The sequence below is a fragment of the Pan paniscus genome, chromosome 11, assembly GCF_029289425.2.
Source record: "Pan paniscus chromosome 11, NHGRI_mPanPan1-v2.0_pri, whole genome shotgun sequence".
NCBI lineage: Eukaryota > Metazoa > Chordata > Mammalia > Primates > Hominidae > Pan > Pan paniscus.
The window spans coordinates 74,298,770-74,322,449 of NC_073260.2; the positions used below are offsets into that span (position 1 = coordinate 74,298,770).

The 23,680-nt window shown below is 39.4% G+C and overlaps 1 protein-coding gene across 1 annotated transcript in view; it reads left to right on the forward strand.

Annotated features, from left to right (window-relative positions):
• Positions 1-17,154, forward strand: part of OSTF1 (osteoclast stimulating factor 1) — a 58,256-nt gene extending 41,102 nt beyond the window's left edge. Inside the window, exons 4-10 of the mRNA XM_034967554.4 lie at positions 495-558; positions 1,687-1,740; positions 3,203-3,310; positions 4,340-4,389; positions 7,531-7,609; positions 10,827-10,925; positions 16,616-17,154. Of these exons, the coding sequence (XP_034823445.1) occupies positions 495-558; positions 1,687-1,740; positions 3,203-3,310; positions 4,340-4,389; positions 7,531-7,609; positions 10,827-10,925; positions 16,616-16,674 (513 nt within the window). The 3' untranslated portion in view covers positions 16,675-17,154. The remainder of the gene's footprint in view (positions 1-494; positions 559-1,686; positions 1,741-3,202; positions 3,311-4,339; positions 4,390-7,530; positions 7,610-10,826; positions 10,926-16,615) is intronic.
• Positions 17,155-23,680: the final 6,526 nt, after the last annotated feature.

The window sequence follows — 23,680 nt, forward strand, 5'->3', positions numbered from 1 at the left end:
TGATTTGTGCAGTTGGGAAATGGGTATATATATGGTCATTACATTGTTCTTTCTACTTTTTTGTAAGTTTAAATTTTTCTATAATAAAAAGTTACCCCCAAAATGAAGATAAGATAAAGAGATCTTTAGAACTTCCTCCCCCATAAAAAAATTATCTCGAAGCTAAGAGAAATGAAACTGTGGACACAAAATCATATAGCTAGTCTAAACTAGCGTAATTTGTTTTCTTCTGTTTCGTATCATCTCTTATTTGTTTGGTTGTTGAGACTCTGTCATGAAACGTATTCCATTTGTTGCAGGCAGGTGCTTGTTTATTTGTAACTGAGTGGTAAGGGAGACGGACACCCACAGCTAGGGCGTGAGGAAGTTTGATAGTGTGGGTAGGGTTGATGGACATTTTGTAGAACAGGTACTCCCTAGGAGCCAGATAATTTGAAAAGTGAATGAATGCAGTCTGGATTTCATACCACTTAATTTAACTCTTCTTTTACCAGAGCGATACCAATTGGTGGAAAGGCACCTCCAAAGGCAGGACTGGACTAATTCCAAGCAACTATGGTAAGTGTTGCTGAGTGGTTTTACTTTAGCTTCGTTCACTTGGAATTTTTTGGTTCTTGAGGCTTTTCTGCTTGCTACTGTGGCTGAGAAAGCAATGGAGTCATTGTCAGTCTAGGACATTTTCCATTCCATGAGCCTCCTGTTAATAAACTGGCCATGAACACCAGATGTGCTTGAGCCTGACTCTATGGCCTAAGAGAATGCATTTTAGCATTCTTAACCCAAGGTTTCCAAGGAAACGCTTATGGTTTTACTTTCTTCAACCCTTAAAACAATTTTTTTTAATGCTGATAAACTCAATCTTGCAGATAGTTTCTTAGACTAGCCCTTTCTTTTGTGATGGAGTAACCTGGCCTTGTTCATTCATGTTCAGGGCAGTGATGTTCATTAAATGCTTATCATGGCAGTTTGGAGACTTTGAGAGATGAGAGACACAGCTCCTGCCATGAAGCTGCTTCAAGCTGGAAGTGGGACAAACAGATAAAACACTTGTTTAGTTGTCAGCAGAATCAAGTCAAAAGAGCACAGAATTGATAAACAAGGCTCCTGAGTTTTAATCCTCTTTCTTCCATTTCCTAATAACACTTCCTACTGATTCTAGGACAGCAGCGAACACGCCTTCTTTAAGAGGCAGGTAGCTATGCTGATTGTTCTTTCTGAATACAGGAAGCAAAATACTCCCCTCATCCGATCCTACATAAATACACACAAGAGAACCAAAATTATTTTCAGGTATCTTTAAAGCAGAGTGATCTACAAAATGTAAAAATGAACATCAAATGCTTTCTTTTGCATTTTTGTGCCTTTGTTTATTAAATACTTGAGTAATATCAAGTGTGCATTTAACTCAGGTATGCAGGTTTGTTTGTTTTTGTTTATACTTCCAGTTAATTACTATGTTATTGCCTTATTGCTTGGCTTGGTTTCCCTTAACACATAATTCAGCTTCATTTAATGCAAGAACTATCCATTTGATTTTCTGTTACTTTTTATCCACATTAAGTAAAGGAAACTGTGTTGAATGCCCTGGTACTCCTGAAGCTGGGGGACTGTGGTGAATGAGTGGCTTCAGTAAATCATTTGTGTGGCAATTCAACATTGGGTTAACACTTTTTATTTTCAATCTAGTGGCTGAGCAGGCAGAATCCATTGACAATCCATTGCATGAAGCAGCAAAAAGAGGTAGGTGTGATTCTTTCTGACTGAGGTATACAGTACAGTAAAATGCACAGATTTCAATTAGTTTTGACAAATGCATACACCCACGTAACCAACACCCAGATCAAGATCTAGAACATTTCTGCCATCCTAGAAAGTTCCCTTTGCACCTTCTCAGTTAAATCCCTGCCTTCCCCAGAGACAGTCTATCCCAACATCTATTACCCTAGAGAAGTGTGATTTTATTTTTAAAATGTCAGTCAAGAAACACTGTTGTGGGGAGATGCAAGTCGAAAGACATGGTCTGTGACTTCCAAAGCACAACGTCTGGCAGGGGAGAGAGAGATGTAACAGATCATTAAAATATGGTATGATAAGTACAGCAATTGAAATGTGTTTGACAGGCTGTAGAGGCCCAGGTGAGTAACTGGAGGGCAAGAGAATGGAAGGGTCTGGTGGGTACAGCATTTAGGAGAGCGTTGGTGTGGTGAGCGTTTGGCCAGGGAGGGCATGACCAACAGGGATGAACCTGGGGAAGATCCTTGACCAAACAACGATCAGCCTTGTCTTAGGCTTTATTCTGTAGATCAGTAGTCCTCAGCTAGGGGTGATTCCTCTTTCACAAACCCCGAGGGTATTTGGCAATATCTGGAGACATGTTGACTGTCATGACTGGAGGGATGTTACTGGCATCTTTTGGGGAGAGGCAGGGGTTGTTGCCACACATCCTACAGCACACAGGAGCACCCCCACAATAAATCCAACCCCAAATGCCAATGGGGCTGCTGCTGAGAAACCCTGCTGTAGATAATGGGGAGTTTTTGTAAAGCCTCAATGAGCTCCATTTCATTCCATTTTTAGATTTTTTGGAAATCTGAATGTACACAAGGAAATTATTGGTTAGGATTGTGAAAAAGTAAAAGGACTAAACTGACATTTAAAAAATTCTTTGTGAATTAGATACTTGGGACATTAGCCTGAGGATTTTAAATTAATAGTTATAGTTTAGCATGTAAGAGCAGCAGCTTTGAGTAGGTTATTTAGCCTTTCTTATAGGAACTGAAGATGCATTGTATATATGAATATGAATAGTATCTGCTTGTTCTTAGGTTTGATTGTTTTTTCCTCAATTTCCAGAATTTCACAAAGAAAAAAATAATATATACACGTACACACACACACACACACACACACACCACACACACCCCTATATATTTTTTAACAGAATAGAAATACCTTAAGTATACCCATTTAGGCAACTATTCCCATTAACCTATCATTAGAAACATTGATGTTAATACTTTCCATTAATAAGCTGGAAGTCAAAATGTACCATAATAAATGCATTAATGGGGAGGTCTTAATTTAATACTTGCTGATTAATCCATTGAAAATGGAAATTTATGCAGAATGAAATTGATTTTAAAGCAAAATAAAAAGTGAAAGCTTTTTTTCTTGTGTTTTTGTAAATGTAAAATTCTTTCAGGCAACTTGAGCTGGTTGAGAGAGTGTTTGGACAACAGAGTGGGTGTTAATGGCTTAGACAAAGCTGGAAGCACTGCCTTATACTGGGCTTGCCACGGGGGCCACAAAGGTATTACATTTTGTTTGTTATATGTTTCTATGCTGCTGAAAATATGTTTCACCTACGGGAGCCAGATTTACAAAAAATGAGAAAGGAAAAGCATTGGCTATTCTTTTTGAATCCTTTAGAATACCGGCCAAAAGCCTTGTTCCTGGAAGCTCTGTAGAACGGTGGGTAGAATGTGGTCAGTCAGCCTCACTGCATGGGTCCCTCTCGCTTGAAAGACTGGACACTTCCTTTCCTCTCTCAGGCTTAGAAAGGTTACTGGAAAACAGCAGTAATATAAAAACAAAACCACTGTCTAATCTTACAGAAGGAAAGATCAGAATTTGCTCCTCTAGCTTAGCTTTTCACAAGGTCTGCTTTTATGATTTGCATTTTAAGTTTAATGCAAACTATTAGATTCAAGAGAAAGCCAACATTTGCCAAAGTTAGTGATTCCATTGATACTTTTTCTGTTATAATCAATAATAATGACAAATTGAATTTTTAGATGTATTTCTTCCTGGACAAAAATTTATCACCCACCGCTTTTCTACCTCTCTCTATAACAAAAGAAATAAACTCAACAACAATAAGAAATGAAGATCTCAACAAATTAAATAGCAGTGCCAAAGGAAAATTTGTAACTGTCTACTAAAAAGAAGCCTATCTTATTTCAGCTAATAAACATGTTAGTTATATGAATGAAAAGTATTATAGGAAAATTTGTAACTGTCTACTAAAAAGAAGCCTATCTTATTTCAGCTAATAAACATGTTAGTTATATGAATGAAAAGTATTATAGTGAATGTAAAAATATTCCTCTAAGTGTCATATGAAAATGCAAAAGCCAAAACTATTAGAAAAAGTATATTTTCCTAAATAATTCCACTTTTTAGATTCTTAAGTGTTTCTATTTTATAAATTTTACAAAATGTGTTAACATTTTCTTGAAGGTTCTTCTGAAGAATCTCTCTTTTATAAAATTATTGTACCTAGATTTGTCAGGCTTCTAATTTTCGTTCTTAAAAGGTATCTTTTCTCTTTGAATTTCAGATATAGTAGAAATGCTATTTACTCAACCAAATATTGAACTGAACCAGCAGGTAAGACTGCTTATTTGAAAATTATTTAACACATACCTGCTTGTTGTCTTTAGTACAGAGCAACTCATGGGCATGTGAAGTACTGTAGTCAAAATCCCACAAGCACATAATTTAAAAATTATAATTGTACTAAAATTCAAATTATCCACAGCCCCAAGTGCCAAACCCACTCCTCCTTATATGTCACTTTCAGCTTTTAGCTTTTTCTTCGTGTACTTACCTTTGTGTTACTGAGGAATAGGCTGACGGAGCTATCTCACCATGCATTGTCTTCATGTGTACTTTGGCCTCCTGTTGGGTATGTGAAGGGTTAAGCTTGTCAGCTGCCCCAGCTCTCATCTTTCAGCACCCCAGCACCAAGCCTGTTCTCCTCTGCTCCTCAGTGTACCTCATCACAGTTTTTGGTTATATTACTATATAATATTTACTTTATTATGGGTGTCTAAATAGTGTTCACTGCTTATATAACCTTTTTTTGTTTCTATACTTACTTTTTAAAACTCATTTTTTGTTATCTCACTGTGACTTCTCTACTGTTTTATACAGTCTTGATATATAATACTCTTCCAAAATGTGTAAAATAATCAACAGCTTTCTTTTTTCTCCCTGGATTCATACTTCCTGAAGCTCTCCATCATTCTCCAGTCTGAGCAGCTTGGTCCCTGTGGCCCTTTGCTGTCCTCCAGGGAACCCCTTCCGTTCTCTGCCATGTTGCATCTTCATTTTTCTGGATCCCTTGTCTTTCTTTTGTCAGAGAACATCTTCAAGTAGTTTCCTGAGAAAGAGAAGCTTGGGATTGATTATATGGCTGATCAGAATTCTAGGTCAAAAACAGTTTCCCTCAGAATTTTGAAGGCATGGCTCTGTAGCATTCTTGTTTCCAGGGTTGCTTTTGAGAGATTTGGTGCCATTTTGATTCCCATTCTTTTATGTGTGATCTGCTTTTTCTCTTGCTAAGAGTATTTACTTTATTGTTGGTGTTTTCAAATTTTATGATGATGTGCTAGTGTTCATCTCTTCCCAATGATTATGATGAACTCTTTCAGCCTGGAAAATTATTTTGTATTATTTCTTTTAGAATTTTTATCTGACCCTTCTTTGTTCTTTTGGTTCTGGAATGCCCATTAGTAGGATGTTGGACTTCTTGGATTGAACCTTCAGTTTTCTTAATTTTTCCCAGAGATATTCTCACCTTTGTTTTATTTTGGTTATCTTTTTAATTCCCCAGAGTTCTGTATTAGTTTTCTATTGCTGCCTAGCAAACGACCACAGGCTTAGCAGCTTATACTTTCTGTACGTCAGAATTCTGGGCATGGCATAGCTGCGTTCTCTGCTTAGGGTCTCCCAGGTGGAAATCAAGGTATTGGCTGGAGCTGGATTCTCATCTGGAGCTTGGGGTCTTCTTCCAAGTGCATTTAGGTTGTAGGAAGAATTGATTTTCTTCTTGTAGTGTTACTGAGGCCCTCAGCTTTTAGAGGCCACCCCTCTCTGTAGACAGCTCACAGTATGGCTGTTTGCTTTCTTCCTCAAGGCCAGAAGGAGATTGTCTCTCTGCTGTTTCATCGTTTTTATTTTTTAAGGGCCCACCTGGTTAGGTCAGGCCCACCTGGGATAATGTCCCTTTTGATGAATTCAACATCCGCTGACTAGAAACCTAATTACAGGAGTGATAGCCTGTTACATTCACTGCTTTCACTCGCAGTCAAGAGGAGGGGGCCTGTACCAGGGCCAGGAACCTTGGGGGCCGTTCTTAGAATTCTGTTATAAGCCCTTATTTTACTCTGATGGTTACTTTTACATAGTATCTTTTTCTTGTTTCATGACACAATATGATCTTATATCTTGCTGATATAATATTTATAACTTTTCAAACTATATTTTTTGGCTCTTCACTGTACTGTGTTTTTTCCCTTTGAGATCCATTTATTTTGTTTGTTTTGGTCTTTCCTAAAATATTGTAGGCTTTCCACGAACACTTGGTGTCATTATCCATTCATTATTATTTTTTTAATTTGAGATGGAGTCTCGCTCTGTTGTCCAGGATGGGGCGTAGTGGCGCAATCTCAGCTCACTGCAACCTCTGCCTCCCGGGTTCAAGCTATTCTCCTGCCTCAGCCTCCCAAGTAGCTGGGACTACAGGCCCGTGCCACCGGCCTGGCTTATTTTTGTGTTTTTAGTAGAGACGGGGTTTCACCGTGTTGGCCAGGCTGGTCTCGAACTCCTGACTTCAGGTGATCCACCCTCCTCGGTCTCCCAAAGTGCTGAGATTACAGGTGTGAGCCACCATGCCTGGCCCTTATCCATTCATTTTTAAGTGTGATTGGAAGCTGTGTGTGCTTGGTGAGGCCTGCTGGCGGTTGGGCTTCTCCACAGGGTGATGTGGTGAGGTCCTGGCTGTTTTGCTAGGTGACACCCAAATGCTAATGAAAGTGACACTCCTTCCCTTCCCTGCACATGGGGCTGCACTGCTTCACCAGAGAAGTGCCCTCCAGTCTCCTGCCTGGGGGTATGTGCACACTGGGCAGTGGGGTACGTGAAGGTACCTGAGAGAGGGGTCTTACTGTTCAGTCTGTAGGTTTTTTACCTAACCCTCAGGTTTGAGTTTCTGGCCTTTTGCTACTTCTCTTGTACCTAGTGTTCATGAACTTGGAAACTATCAGGTTAATTTCTCAACAAGTAAATCTGTCATCATTATTGGGTCATCTGGCAGCAAGAGAAGGGGAAGAGGTTTTGAGATTCTACTTTTTATGAGTACTTTAAACCAATATCTCTGTTTTCCCACCCATGCCTCATGCCTGCCCTAGCACCTCCAGGAATCTCCAATTCCTAATTTTTGCCAGGCTTCTGCATGTTCAAATCTGCTTCCTTCCTCCTAGATCTCCCTCTGCAGGCATGTGCTTTTCAGCTCGTGCTCCACCAAGTCAGCTTGTACTCCTCCATCCTATTCCATCTCCCAAAAATGACTCCTTTCCCATCTCTTGAGTCTCCTTTCCTTTTCTCTTTGGAATTTTATGTGGTTCTATAACTTTGTTCCCATTTTAGGTTTAACTTTTAGGTTTAACTGGGTTAAACCTAAATTAACATGTACTTTCAATCCACCCTCTATCTTAAAAATGGTACTTTCTCTTTTTATCACTATAGAACAAGTTGGGAGATACAGCTTTGCATGCTGCTGCCTGGAAGGGTTATGCAGATATCGTCCAGTTGCTTCTGGCAAAAGGTAAAGTTTGTGCTGAGTTTATCTGGTCTTTGCTTGCCCTGAAAAATAGTCTATATCAACTTACGCCATTTGAAATGGTAGGAAGAATAATAGTCTTATTTCAAAATAGGGTTTAACCTTTGCTCTGCCTGTGTATCATGGAGTAGTTATGATAAAATAAAATTATTGGGGGTTGGTTTGTGTTAGTTTTTAATATAAACTAAAACCGTGGCAAGCTTTAACATTACATATATTACTTTTAGTAAGAACTGTATTGTACGTTTCTGCAGGATTATAGAGCCTTAGAAACAAAGAATGTATGTGTATACGTGTGTTGGGGAGATCCTGTCTGAGAAAGCTGTATAGGTAAAGTTGCTGAGACCCCTGTTCTCACAGGGAAGTCTTGACAGATAAGCAAGAATGATGCGGCTGCAATGTCCTGCTTTGAGCTGAGCAGGTGCTAGATGTAAAGTGAACGAGAGAGGATATCTTGATCCCCTGTTTTTATAAGTCAGAGGAAACAGTGAATTTATAAACTGACTATCCCTTTTGTCCCACAAATATTAGTTTACTCTTAGAGAAGGCCAGGCAGATCACCTATACCATACTCTAGTCCAGAAGCCTATCATGTAGGATGCTTGAGTCCCCAAGACACTTGTCATGGAATTACCCTCATTAGGGATCCTCAGAGCAATATTGTGGGATATATGATAGGAAATGGTTTAGATTTTAAGTATGCTGGTGATGTAAGCTGCAGGTCTAAAAGGCCAGACATTATGAGGATCACTCTAGTGCCCTGTAAAGGGTATACTGATGACTTTGATGCCTAATATGGCAGCCACTAGCCATGTGCACAACTGAGCCCTTTAAATGGGGCTATCTGAATTGAGATGTGCTGTAAGTGTAAAATGCATACCTGATTTCAAAGACTTAGTGAAACAAAAAGTAAAACATCACAGTAATTTTCATGTTGGTTATGTGTTGAAATGATAATATTTCAGATATGCTGGGTTAAATAAAATATATAATTAAAATAAATTTCACATTTTGCAAATGTGGCTATTAGAAAATTAAAAATTATATATGTGGATCACATTATATTCCTATTAGTGCTCATCTAAAGGGACCCAGGAAATAGTTGTGTTTCTTCTTTATCATCACTGTCTCTGAATATTTCCTGTTCTGATAGAAATCATGTCTATGAGCTCTAAAGTATAATATAGTATATGATTAGTCACAGAACTGTTAACCCTCAGGAGTTTTTGATCTGTAGCACACTGAGAGAATGAGGTTTTATATAACCCTATTGTGAATAGAATGATCTGCTTAGGAGAAAGATTGTGACACAAGATCATTATATTACTAATTAAACATACTATTTTTTTTTCTTGATGCAATATTTCTGTGCCTTTAAATCTGGGGACACTTCTTTCTTTCTTTCTTTCTTTCTTTCTTTCTTTCTTTCTTTTTGAAACTGGGTCTCTATTGCCCAGGCTGGAATGCAGTGGCATGATCTCGGCTCATTGCAACCTCCGCCTCCAGGGCTCAAGTGATTCTCCCACCTTAGCCTCCTGAATAGCTGAAATTACAAACGTGCACCACCACACATGGCTAATTTTTGTAGAGATGGAGTTTCGCCATGTTACCCAGTCTGGTCTTAAACTCCTGAACACAAGCGATCCGCCTGCCTCAGCCTCCCAAAGTGCTGGGATTACAGGCGGATGAGCTACTGTGCTGGCCTATTTTTGTTTATTGAAGGGGAAGTGGTTGCAAAAAAAAATGATACTTTCCTACACTGTGGCAGAAAGTATGAACTGACAAAGCCTTCTTTTTTTGTTTTTTTGGTTTTCTTTGAGACTGTCTAGCTCTATTGCCCAGGTTGGAGTGCAGTGGCGCAATCTTGGCTCATTGCAGTCTCCGCCTCCTGGATTCAAGTGATTCTCATGCCTCAGTCTCCCAAGTAGCTGGGATTACAGGCATGCGCCACCACACTTGGCTAATTTTTGTATTTTTAGTAGAGGCGGGCCATGTTGGTCAGGCTGGTCTTGAACTCCTGACCTCAAATGATCTGCCCACCTTGGCCTCCTAAAGTGCTAGGATTACAGGCGTGAGCCACCGTGCTTGGCCTAAAGCCTTCTTGGAAAGCAATCTTAAAATCAGAGATGAAAAAGGAGATATTACAACTGATACCACAGAAATTCAGAGGATCATTAGAGACAAGTATGAAAAGCAATCTGACGGTAGCTGTCAGAATTTAAAATGGACTTAGCCTGACTTTCCAATACCATTTTTAGTAAACCGTTCTTCAGAAATACATGTGAACAAAGATGTTGTTCAAGGATGTTCACTGGAGTATTTGTGATAATGAAAATTAGGAGTAGCCTAAGTGCCCGTCAATACAGGAGTAATTAAATTTTGGAGCACCACAAAATGGAATACTTAAATGGTTGAGTTACAAATATGTGTATTTGCTAAGAAAACAGTACCATTAGACATTAAAGTTTTAAAAACATGAAATCACAGACCAATACGTGTAGTACGATTTTGTGTCTATATCAATATGTGTATGAATGCATTGATGCAAATAAGGGAGATAAGAACTCACACCCACTTGTTAAGAATGGTTACCTTAGGAGTAGGTAGAAGATGAAGGAATGAAATGGGACTTGTGCTTTTGTTCAGCATACATTTGTATTTTTGAATCCTTAACAATGCAAATGTATTCATGAATTCTGATGTAATTTTGAACACAATAAAGGCAAAGGAAAAGTGGGTAGAAGATGGCTTATGGGAATAATGAATTGCCTCTTGGTTTTACGTGTTGCTATTCTGTTAATTTGCATGAGAGCATACTTACAGATATAAAATATTAATCCCCTCAAGCACTATCCACTTGGTCTTTTCTAAAGACCCTCTTGAGCAAAAGAGGAAGCAAAGGGCTCATTGAAGTCAAGCCCCACAGGGACCATAAACTCCTCACTGAAAAGTTCACATGCAATTCTATAGGGACTCAAAAGGTTCGGAATTAATTGTTATCACAGGTGCAGCAACAAGCTTCCTGATTAAAGATGCCAAATTATACTGCATGAGAAAGTTTATTGTTTTGAGAACGTTTACTTCTGGGCCAGGGTTGTTCACTAGTTTATTGTGCCAAAAGTTGTTAGCTGTGGGGAGAGAGGATTGGCTACTACTATATAGTCTTCAAAGACACCTAATTGACTTTTCTTGTGTTGGGAAGGTGCTAGAACAGACTTAAGAAACATTGAGAAGAAGCTGGCCTTCGACATGGCTACCAATGCTGCCTGTGCATCTCTCCTGAAAAAGAAACAGGGAACAGGTATTTGTTTTAAATTCTTCTTTCTCCTCTGGTGCTCCCATAACTAAGATTTATTAACTTAGAATTGCGCAAAAGAGATAAACTCAGCCGAGTGCAGTGGCTTATACCTGTAATCCCAGCACTTTGGGAGGCCAAGGCAGGAGGTTCACTTGAGCCCAGGAGTTGGAGACCAGCCTGAGCAACAAAGTGAGACCCCTGTCTCTACAAAAAGTACCAAAAATTAGTCAGACATTGTGGTGTGGGCCTGTAGTCCCAGCTACTCAGGAGGCTGAGCTGGGGGATCACTTGAGCCCTGGGCGGTTGAGGCTGCAGTGAGCTGTGATCGCACCACTGCATTCCAGCCTGGGTGAGAGCAAGACCATATCTCAAAAAAAAAAAAAAAAAAAAAGATAAACTCTTTAGATGATTCTGAAGTTTGTTTCTATATCCTTGATCTTAATCAGAACCCCCAAAATAGGACACCCTCAATTAGACAGAAATTAGACAAGAAACATAATCTTTTACCTTTATTGTGTGTTTCTTTTATTCCTTGCAATCAAGTTCTAATCACCCTGCTTTCCATTACAGTCCTTTTCAGAGAACAATCGTCTTCATTCCCTCATTTCAATATGTATTTATGAGTGATTATCACTAAATATTTTTTAAAATAACATTTAATCGCTCCGTGATTATATTTTATTTCTGTTTTAAATGAGGATATCAATAAACTGTAATCAAAATTATTCTAGACTTTGCTAAATCTTCTGGACTTTATTCATAGTACTATGGGTGGTTTTTTAAAATAGAGTTTAAGTGTACATTATTATTTTTTTAGATGGAGTCTTACTCTGTTGCCCAGCCTGGAGTGCAGGTGTGCAATCATAGCTCACTGCAGCCTCAGACTCCTAGGCTCAAGTGATCCTCCCATCTCATCTTCCTGAGAAAATGGGACTACAGGCATGTGTCATCATGCCCAGCTAATTTTTTTTTTAATGTAGAGATAGGGGTCTTGCCATGTTGTCCAGGTTGGTCTCGAACTCATGGACTCAAGCCATCCTCCTGCCTCAGCCTCCCAAAGCACTGGGATTACAGGCGAGAGCTGCTGTGCCCGGCCTCCTTTTGTTCTTTATTCTAGATATGACTTTGTTCCAGATTTCTTTTCTTTTTTTAACTTCAGTTTGAATATAGTGTAACTGCTAATCAGTTGGTATTCCTTAATTAATCCATGAGAGCTCACTGGGAGTGCAAGCCTTTCTTTAAAGTAATTCCTCATGGATAGATGGAGATGGGTGCTCCCCAGCTACATTATGATTGAGAAGCCATATTTGCAATAGTGTGAGAGACATACTTCTGCTTGAGTTTAACCTCCTACTCCTTGCTGCCTTGATTGGGTCAGGAAGTAGGACTCTGGCCTAACTTCCTTTCTCTGCCACTGACTTCCTGTTGTGTGGCTACCCTTAGCCTGTCCTGACCGAAGAGTAAGGCTTCTTATGACCTGAAGGTATCAGAGTCTAATGCATGCTATGATCTCCATTTTGATAGACAAGGCATATACCAAACTTTCTTAGACCCCAGAGAGCTTACCCAGAAGCCTTACTCAGGAGTGGTTTGAGTTGAGGGAGGCAGGTAATGAGCCTTTCTGCAGCCTTCGTAGAACAGGGCTGGGAGGCAGGTACTCTTTTCTCTGTGTACCCCAAGTGTGTTTAGTCTGCCTTCCTGAATTTGAACTGATTAGGTAATAGATTCATTAATGAGGTAATCTTAGGGCCTGGCAGACAGAGCCAAGAAATGAGTTTTTATATTTCAATTTTCATGTTACTTTTAAAATGTTTTTTCTTGCTTCATTTCCCCAATTATACAGTTTAAAAAAAAAAAGCTTTAATTTGTATTATGATCCTCATTGGAATAGGTTTGGACTATTTGGCCATAGAGTTAATTGTCAGCATGAACTCTAAGTTGGAAAAGGTATATTCTGATATTGTTGTCCACTTTTTTTTTTTTTTGAGACAGAGTCTCACTCTGTCGCCCAGGCTGGAGTGAAGTGACACAATCTCAGTTCACTGCAACCTCCGCCTCCCGGGCTCAAGTGATTCTCCTGCCTCAGCCTCCTGAGTAGCTGGGATTACAGGCATGAGCCACCATGCCCGGCTAATTTTTGTATTTTTATCAGAGATGGGGTTTCACCTTTTTTGTCCAGGCTAGTCTCGAACTCCTGACCTCAAGTGATCTGCCTGCCTTGGCCTCCCAAAGTAGTTGTTGTCTACTTTTAGAAGCACAATGTGGATTTTTTAATAGGTACAAAAATTCACATTTTGCAGTTACTATGGAAGATAACTAGGATATAGGGCTGGGGGTTATACTCAAGAGTTGAGCCCTTTAAAATTTTTTTCCAACTTTAAAAAATTTGTGTATAATTTACATTAAGTAAGTACATAAATCTTAAGCATACAGCTTGATTAATTTTTTTTACACCTGTTCACCACAACCCAGATGAAGCTAGAGAACAGTTCCCACACGCCACATGCCTCCGTCAGTGTCTTCTGTTTCTCTCACCATAGATTAGTTCTGCCCGTTCGTGAACTTTATGTAAATGGAATCAAACAGTATGTACTTTTTGTGACTTACCTCTTTCATTTACATTATGTCTGTGAGAGTCATCCATATGCCTGTGTTTATTTCTCCATCATTTATTTATTGTTTGTATGTTTGTTGGTTGGTTTTAAGTGCTGGTTCTTGATTTGAGATATGTAAAGCCAGGGTGATGGGATTGAGGTAAAATGAACGTGAGCTAGGGAAGGATGGCAGTGCTGCAGGAAGATACATTCCTATGTGCGCTATGCCCAGAGGTGGGCTGAGAAGAGATACAGCTCATCACACAACACCTGACCATGTGGGAGGTTTCCTGAGAAAACTGCCTCAGAACAGTTCATGAAAGGAAAGAAGGAGAAGGAATTTATTTGCTGACTTGTGCCTGTCTTTTCATGACCACTCAGTCAGAGTCTGCACTGTGGCAAATCATCCTCTCTTTTTAATAGAAGTAAGAATAAAATAAAGAGCAGAAGTAACCATCCAAGGACACAGAATATGGGCAAAACTTAGGATAGCAAAGTAGAAGGGGACAGAGTTTTCCTATTTGTCTCTCAGGCTTTAGCTTAGAAAGCTACATTTTACCAAGTTGACATGAAGTCCTGAAGTTCCTGGGTGTGTGTTGGGGGAGAACAAAATATATTCCTCCCACTTCTTGTGAACTCCTCTTGAGGAGAGTGGAGAAGAATAGAGTCAACCTGGAGACTTCCAGTAGCTTGAAGGCTGGTGTGAAGTCACTGAAACATGGCCAGGTGTGGCGGCTCACACCTGTAATCCCAGCACTTTGGGAGGCAGGGAGGATTGCTTGCATCCAGGAGTTCAAGACTAGCCTGGACAACATAGTGAGATGACGCCTCTACAAAAAAAATTAAAAACTAGCTGAGTGTGGTGATGCATGCCTGTAGTCTTAGCTACTTGGGAGGCTGAGGTGGGAGGATCACTTGAGTCCAGAAAGTCGAGGCTGCAGTGAGCCATGATTGTACCACTGCACTGCAGCCTGGGTGACAGAATGAGATCCAGAAAAGAGACTTGGCCTCTGTTCTGCTTTATCTTTCCTTCTCTCTCTTGCAAGATAAATTGGCTTCCACCTCCCTTGTACTGATCATCCCTTCTTTTCTTTTTCTCAATAATCATTTTCCAAAACATGTAAACATGAAAACTTTTTTTTTAAAAAAGAGCATTAGCATACCTAAAAAATAATTCCTTAATATTCCTTAATATCATCAAATATCTTGTCCTTGTCCAAACTTCCATTTTCTCATACATCTTTGTTTCTACTTATTTATTTACTTATGGTTTATTTAAGTCAGGATTCACATAAGGTCAGTTTGTGATTGGTAGATATGTCTCTTTATTTATTTTTTAAGCAATAGTTCCTTTCCCTCTCCTCTTCCCCCTTTTTAACCTTGCAATTTATTTATTAAAGAAACTGGGTCAACTCACTTGAATTTCCCATTGTGGACATTGCTAACTGCATTCCCATGGTGTTATTTGTCATGTTCCTCTGTCCTTTATGTTTTTGTCAATTAGTGTTAGATTTAGCGGTTTGATCCAATTTAGGTTCATTCTATCAATCAATCAATAATCAATCATGTATCTGCCTGCCTATCTATCTGTCTATCTATCTATCTAGAGGTTTGATCCAATTTAGGTTCTATCCATCTACTTACCTACCTACCTAGCTATGTATCTAATCTAGCTAGCTAGCCAGAGGTTTGATCCAATTTAGGTTCAATCTATCTATCTCTTCACCTACCTACCTACCTACCTACCTACCTACCTAATCATGTATCTTTCTTGGTAGTAGAAGGAATAATAAATCATATAGAATATTGTGTTCTTTTATCAGGGGCACATGATACCTGGTTGTCACTCTTCCTGTGATGTGACATCCATTGATGGTCATTGCCTAGATCTGTTACTTCACTAAACGGCACAAAATGATGATATTCTAATTAAATCACTTCTTTTTGAGTTATTAGCTGGAACATTCTATTAGGAAAAGTTTTCCCTCATCAATTGTTTTGTTACGCAGAGGAATAGTTAACGTAGCAAGGGCAGGATAAATGCTTGATTTTTGACCTTTATTTAAGAGGTTTTAAAATAATAAGCTGGTCTCTGTCATCCTCCAAAGGGTGACAAATGAGTTCTTTTTGGTGTGCCTTGAAATATTTGATGTGCTTTAATCCATTCCAATTAGTAGCTTTATCAATAGCCCATCTTTGGCTAGTGGAGGCCTCTTTAAGTTGAATCTCAGACCCTTTCACATGATGCTGTCTTTTATAGGATGCTTGCTTTATGACATGACTAGGGTTCTAGGTCCATCCCTTACACTTCCTGCCCCATACTTGGAACCGGTCATATGTATAATAAGCTTCAGAGATGTGATACTTAGAGATCATGAAGATCTGGGTGCTGTGACATATATTTATTGAACTTCAGCAATGTGCCTGTGTTTGCATTCTGTTTTTCCCACTAAAATTATACTTGGGCTAATCTGTTGCTATAGGAATTTGACTAGACAATTGAAGGGGTGACTGTGAAAGATCAGATGTCTTCCTTTCGAGTCCTGTTCAAGGTTGCTTGAACATTTGATGGGGTCTAGCTCTTTCTATTTTAAAACTTTCCCCCCCCCCCATTTCAGCCTTTTGCTTTATTGTCGGTGTTTTCTACATTGAAATGGAAGCTTCTTTGTTTTCATTCTTTCTTTTCCTTTTTCCCCTTTGGTAGTTAACATCCTACCTAGTGACTTTGCCTTTAGGCAAGACCTCAGGCTGTCACTGGGAGAGGAGGTTGGAAGCTCAGTTGTCAGAGTGGAGTGCTGCTGGTGGTGTGTCATGTTGGTCATGGTGCCTGTGGCTAGGCCTTTCTGTTGGAAATGGATGCATGGCACCTAGGACCAAAACTCTTCTGCATGACTATGGAACGCATCGTCAGCCTCTGTGGCAACAGAAACTTAATGGTTAGGCTGAAAAGCAAAAGCAGAGAAAGATCCCCAGGGAAAGTACAATCCCTGGGTCAGATGGAAGATTCTATTCTAATTTAAGAGCTTTGAAAATGAAAATATAAAATCTGAGCAGTTTATAATTTCCCTATTTTGCTTTTTTCCCTCCTCTTTCTTTCAGATGCAGTTCGAACATTAAGCAATGCCGAGGACTATCTCGATGATGAAGACTCAGATTAATTCCTTTCTGGAGCTTTGAGATCTAAAACTTCTGTTGCTTTTGCCATTCCAAAACTTTGTCTTTGCCAGAAAAGTGTTGGTAGCTATAAAGAAAAGTATATATGAACACGGCAGTGTTGCACTGTGTTTGAGTAGAACGTGTAAATGATTGTTCCCACCTTTGGTTTGCCAGTAAGTGACTGGATTCTTGGCTGTATAAAATACATTTGTGTTCACCAAAGTAGAACAAGAAGAGATTATTTCTATTTATCAAGCAAAAGGAATTTTAAGATTTTTTTTTTCTGTAAAAACAAATTAGGATTTTTTTTTTTTTTTTTTTTTTTTTTTTTTTTTTTTTAGTTAAAGTGCTTTACCTCAATGGTTGAGATATTTTGAATGGATTTTTCAAGGGGGGAAAATGCTTATTATAATAATAAACCAAAATACTTAACAGAAAATTGTCAGCTATTCTGACAAAAATAAACATTTTGAGAGACTTTATTTCTTTTGTCCGTTTCTGTGGTATCACTCATTGTCGTTAAGTAAGTAAAGCTTTTTATATTTAGGTAAGAACTGATTTTATTTTTTAAATTCTATTTTATATTTATTAGCACAGAAGAATAATGAGAGGCACATTTTAGTTCAACTTCTTGTGTTAGCTTTGATCAAAGTCAGGACAATAATCATTGAGAAGGTGCATGTCTAATAAAATAGGTAAATTTAATAATTGTGAGACTTCCAGTTTTTATCTCCAAGGTTGTATTTAGAGTGGAGAAACCCAACAACTCATTACAGTTTCGCTAAGATTTGAAAGGTTAAAAAAATTTATTTCCTTATGATAGATGCCATACTTTTCCATATGGAGTAGTCAGGAACCATGAAATTTTTTGCATTCAGTTTTTTTAATAACATCTGTTTTCTCACAGTATGGATCTAGTTCATAATGATTCAGATTCTTTTGCTGAAACACAATTAGAATTGCAGGGAGCCTTCTGTACTACTGACATGACAGTTCATTTGGCGTTCTAATTTTGTATCACTACAGTGATGATATAAAAATGACATGGCCATTGGAATTTGCCTAGAATCCCGGCCCTAGGTCCAAAAGTATATTTTGCAAGATGATTTCAATGCTAATTTCAAGAACAACGTTGATGAAGAGAAGGAAATATATGAAGAAGGAAGTGGGTTAGCTCAGGAAATGAATAACTGCCTCTATAAGAGTTTATTCTGTGACTGTTTGGTTTTTCTCTCTGTGGGAGCCTTGAGAAACGATACCCAGAGAAGCCGATTTGAGGTCTTTCAAACACCCTCAACTAAATTTTAGTAGAAGGGAATCTGTACCACTAGTGACAACAAAGTATGAACACAAATTCTGGCACCAACAAAAGAGGGCATTTTATTCTTAAAATAAATACGTTATTAAATTTGATTTAACCAGTTGTATTTCTTCTTAAACATAAGCTTGAAGATATGAAATTCTTCCTGAAATTGTATCTATTCCCATAGATCCTTTAAGATTTTTCTTTAAAATGGGGCTTGTTTCTTAACAAAAAGCTTTTAGAAAACCCTGTAACTTTTTGTTCTTCTATACTTTGGGCTGGGGTAATTAGGATGGATTTCAACTAAAGACTCTTAATTTTTAAAACATGGGCAGAAATAATACAGCTTGTGTGGCTATAGACAATTTTTATCAAAATACCATGTACTTGCTTTAGATATATTATTTGTATATCTGAGGGAAAGAATAGTGGAGGTCTCACTATCATTGTTTTTAACATTATCAAACTTAAGAGAATTTTAGAAAGTTGGACAACTATAGTTTTTTTTTGAAGATGAAGAGAGTGCTTAGCTATGTGCATGAATTTTTGGTGAAACAGGACAACTCATTTAGTTGTGGCTGAAACTCCACTGGAAATTTTTTTGGTTTGTTTCTTGTTTATTCAGCCTGGCTAATCTGAGCTTTCTCAGAGATTGTTTAGTGCTGAACTCAGCAACAAAAATCAGTTCTAGGAATTTGCCACTGCTGTGACTGTGCAGAGGAGAGCTCTGATTATGTTTTGGAAATAACTTCAGAGGTTTTGCTGTAATCTGAGCTTGCTGACCGTCACTGTGAACTCCTTTCTAGTGATTGCACCCTTTAAATAGGAAATGCCTTCCAGCTACTTGGGCAGTGCGATACTTGTTTAGTTGTAGGCCGAGGAGCCTCATGCAAAGAAAAATTCTTATCAGAGGTTCCCATTTCAGTTTTCTTTCTGGGCTGTTCTGTTGCACATTTTGTTGTTGTTGGGCTGACATGTATTACAGCATTTCTTTATGAGCCCCCATGGCTCCTCTTTTCAGTAGATTAATTATGTTATTACTCAAAGGGAAATGTTGAACAAAGCAATGGCGACTCCATTTTATTAATCTTAAAAAAAAAAAACTGGAAATAGGCCGGGCGCGGTAGCTCGTGCCTGTAATCCCAGCACTTTGGGAGGCCGAGGCGGGAGGATCACCTGAGGTCAGGAGTTTGAGACCAGCCTGGCCAACATGGTGAAACCCTGTCTCTACTAGGAAAAAAAAAAAAAAAAAAAAAACTAGCTGGGCATGGTGGCGGGTGCCTGTAATCCCGACTACTTGGGAGGCTAAGGCAGGAGAATCGCTTGAACCCGGGAGGCGGAGGTTGCAGTGAACGAAGATTGTGCCATTGCACTCCAGCCTGGGCAATGGAGACAGACTCCATCTCAAAAAAAAAAAAAAAAAAAAGGGAAATAATGCTGAAAATGAAATTTTAGGTAATTTGCAGATAATTTTAAAGATGGAAATGTAATTTTTCCACATAAGCCTTCTTCATAAATGTTTTTTATTGTGTAGAGTTTCTGATTTGCTAATTTTCTTATTGTGAGCACTATATTTATCATCTTTGTAAATGATGATTTCTTTTCTGATAGGCTGTGGAACCTAACATTTACATCTGATTATCTGCCTTCTCTGTTGACTCAGACTGTGTATTTTTTGTCTTGATTTTTATATTGTAAATATGTATATAGCAGGAAAAGATTGTATAGCCAAACTTTGAAGTGTCCAATTACTAAAAGTTGAGGTTTTAGTGGGAGAAATATTGTAAAAGATTCTGGTATTCCTGTTTGCAAATGTAGCTTTGGTGAACAGTTTTCTCATGTGAAGGAAAAATTGCAGACCACAAATTTGTGGCTTCTGTTTCCTTATTTCTCAATAACAAGCTTTTACATCTGCCTCTCCCTTAAAATGACATGAAATTAAATAAAACTACCATTTATGAAATGTCTACTCTGCCAGTGCCTGTGCGAGACATTTTCACAGACATGATGTCATTTGATCTTTGCAGTAACCTTAGGTGAGGAATGTTAATGCCCCAACTTTTTACAGAGACGCTGAGGTTTGAAGAAGTGAAGGAACTGGTTCAAGGTCACACTGCTTGAAGGTGGACACACGGGTCTGGGGAACCCACGCGCTATTGCCTGCTGCAACAGTCAGATGTCATCATTCACATTCTCTCAGAAAAATCTGCAGAAACAGGACAGCTTCTTTCCAACGGAAGCCCTGGATATAGGCATCTAACAAATTCAGCATATCTGCTAATCAATTCATAATTTATTTAAAATGACCCTAAGCGCTTCCAGAGAAATTTTCACCAAACTTTTAGTTCCCAGTAACCCTAAAGAAATATTTAATGAAGCAGGTTTTACTCCCAAGTTTCCAAAATTTCCTACTCTGTACACATTAGAGTATGAGTAAGTATAAGAGAAGGAAAGCTTAGATCAGCACCTATTCATTTTGCTTTGAGTTTACATTGCTAAGTTCAGCAGTTCTCTCAGAGAGTCTAAGAGCTCCTCACTTCTGTGTAACCATGAAAATAAATGCATCCCTTGGAAGGGTCAGGGGATGTGGTCTTACCTGAGTCTGGGAGCTCGATGTGTACATGGAGGTAAGTAACTTCACACTTCCCAGGCAGTGCTGCTGTGTCTGTCGCCAGTGGCCAGCGGCTTGGGTTTCCCAGCAGGCTCAGCCCTGTGGGCAACTGGGAGCCACAGGGAGGCCAGGTTCCTCGCGGTGGCTGGAAAAGAACACTGAGGAAATCCAAAGGTATACATTAGACAGCCTGACAGGAAGCAGGAAGGAAAGTGGAAGGAATAGACAAGGAGTGAAGAGGCTGAGCCTCAAAGGAAAAATGGTTACCTTTTCTAAATGACCCATAGTTCTGACAGAAATTAGTAGAATGCTTCGAGAAGTGGTGAGGGGTATGGGCTTTGGAATCACACTGTCTGGATTCAAGCCTGATTCTGCTGAGTGACCTGCGACAGGTTACCTAAACACCCAGATTCCCTAGCTGTGCAATGGAGGAAGTGGTAGTATCTACTGCCTAGAGTTAGAAGGATTAAATAAAATCATATATGCAAATGACTTAGTTCCTGAAAAACTCTACTACTGAGCAGTTGCTCAGTTAATGTTGGGTATAACCATGAACAGGGAAGTCTGCATTAAAACCAGATATGTGTGTTATATAAAGGAGTGTGTCAACACGTTTTTCAGTTTCACCACCAATATTGAAGAGCAGAATTTCCTAAAATACTTTAAAAATGAGTGGAGGACAATGATGTTGCCTTCCAGTCATTTAGGTTTCTTCATATGTGGTAGTAGAGTTTTTCTTTTTCTTTTTCTTTTCTTTTCTTTTTTTTTTTTTTTGAGATGGAGTCTTGTTCTGTTGCCAGGCTGGACTGCAGTGATGTGATCTCAGCTCACTGCAACTTCCGCCTCCCGGGTTCAAGCAATTCTCCTGCCTCAGCCTCCCGAGTAGCCAGGACTACAGGCGCGCACCATCACGCCTGGCTAATTTTTGTATTTTTAGCAGAGACAGGGTTTCACCATGTTAGTCAGGCTGGTCTCGAACTCCTGACCTCAAGTTATCCACCCGCCTCGGCCTCCCAAAGTGCTGGGATTACAGGCGTGAGCCACTGTGCCTGGCCAAGTTTTTCAATATAAATGTACTTTATTTGAGTTACAGGGAAGAGATATGTAACTGGAAAAGACCTGGTTATTACTGGTATTACAGTAATTCAAAGATGAAGTAGGGAGATTGTCTCTGCCACTGTTTCAATTTTATCCTGTTGCTTTCAAGTGGTTTGATGGGCTTGATAGACCGTGGGTCTGATGTTTGATACATGATGATTTGAAATCAGAAAGGTGTTTGGTGTTACTATCCTGCTCTTACATGACTTCAAAATTCAGACAATACTATTATTGAAATGAATAGACTTTGCACCTTCATAGGTTCCCCCATAAAGTCTAAACTTCAAGAATTTAGTCTCACAGCATCAATGAGAAAAAGAGAATTGAAGACACTTTAAAGTATCATACAATCATATTAACTTGGAACAAGGTGAACAAAAAAGAACTAAATTGCATATTTTGTTATTACCCATTTCAGAAGGGGAATTCCTGAGGCCACAAGAAAATGCTTCATGCCAACAGTGAGTATGAGATGTGGATGTGATGCCTGTTTGGACACAGGTTGGCTTGAAGAGTCACACAAAGCTGGTCATTGACTGAAACTAGAAATGGCTTTGGAGAGATTCATGGCCCTGAAAGCTCTCAGAGAGGGCATGCCACCCTGACAGCAGGGTTCAGGGAAAGCTGGCATGCAGTCCTCTGTCATCCTGAGCCTGTGACATTGACCAGGTCCCTTGGTCCACATGATATGCCCAAAATTAGGATCAGGTGATATCAGCTCCTCCTTGTGTGAAGCAAGTTAGCATTGCTGCATCGGTTTCTTAGAGGTCTTCGACCAGGACCTGATTTTTGAGCCTCGGATCACAGCTTAACCCTCTGTGGTGGTTGTGTCAACTTTCCAGGGTGTGGTACGCCTCATCTGCATCAGAACACGTGACAAACCCCTGTGCTTAATCTCAGATCTGGGGCTCAGGTCGTTGGTCTCAGGATGAAAGAGCACTCGAGGGCACAGCTGAGTATGTGAGTATGGTCTGGTGTGGTGGAGGTATTCACTGGATCTTTAGAACCTGCTCTGGGCAATGCTGGGAGTCTTGCTCTTCTATGAGCCATTGCATTTCACAGACTGTTTATGTTTTAGCCACCATATATAGATACTGTATGAAGTTTGTGAATGCCTTTCTTCTGTTCTTGAAAATGGGAAATCATGCCTTATCAGCTCTCTCCCCATTTCTCATTTTTAGTTAGCAATAGTGTCTTGTATACTGCTATGTGAATTCATTAATTATTACCACTACCACTACTATTTATTAATGTATTTATTTTCCTCTGGTGTTGAAACTGAAACTGCTACTGCTACTTCTAACTACTAAGCAATTATTCCTTGCTAGGAAATCTCAGCAGGAAAACTATAACTGCTCATATGAGAATTGTTCTTCCATATTGCCTTTAAACAGTCCTTAGATGTCCAGTCCAGTGCCTTACACCCATCCCCTTTTTAATAGCTGGAGCCTGAGGCCTGGAAGTGACTTGCTATGAGAAACGTAAGTCAATACAAGAGCTGACCAGCAAGTGAGGAATTGGAAGCGAGGGGTCTGAGATGGTTGCCATGGGTATTTCCTTCTAGATTGTGTTACTGCGTGAGACCATTTTCCCACTGTGGGCATGTTTTCCTTGAGTGAATTTTCCAGGTACTCTATATTCAGCACTCTCCTCCTTCCTTTTCTTTAATTCCATTTTAGCCACACACAGGGGAATGGAAAGGGCCTGATTAAATCAACTATTTTTTTTTTTTTAACTTTTATCTTCTGAGGCCGGGCACGGTGGCTCATGCCTGTAATCCTAGGACTTTGGGAGGCCGAGGCGGGCGGATCACCTGAGGTCGGGAGTTGGAGACCAGCCTGACCAACATGGAGAAACCCCGTCTCTACTAAAAATACAAAATTAGCTGGGCATGGTGACATATGCCTGTAATCCCAGCTACTCGGGAGGCCAAGGCAGGAGAATCGCTTGAACCCAGGAGGCGGAGGTTGCGGCGAGCCATGATCGCGCTGTTGCA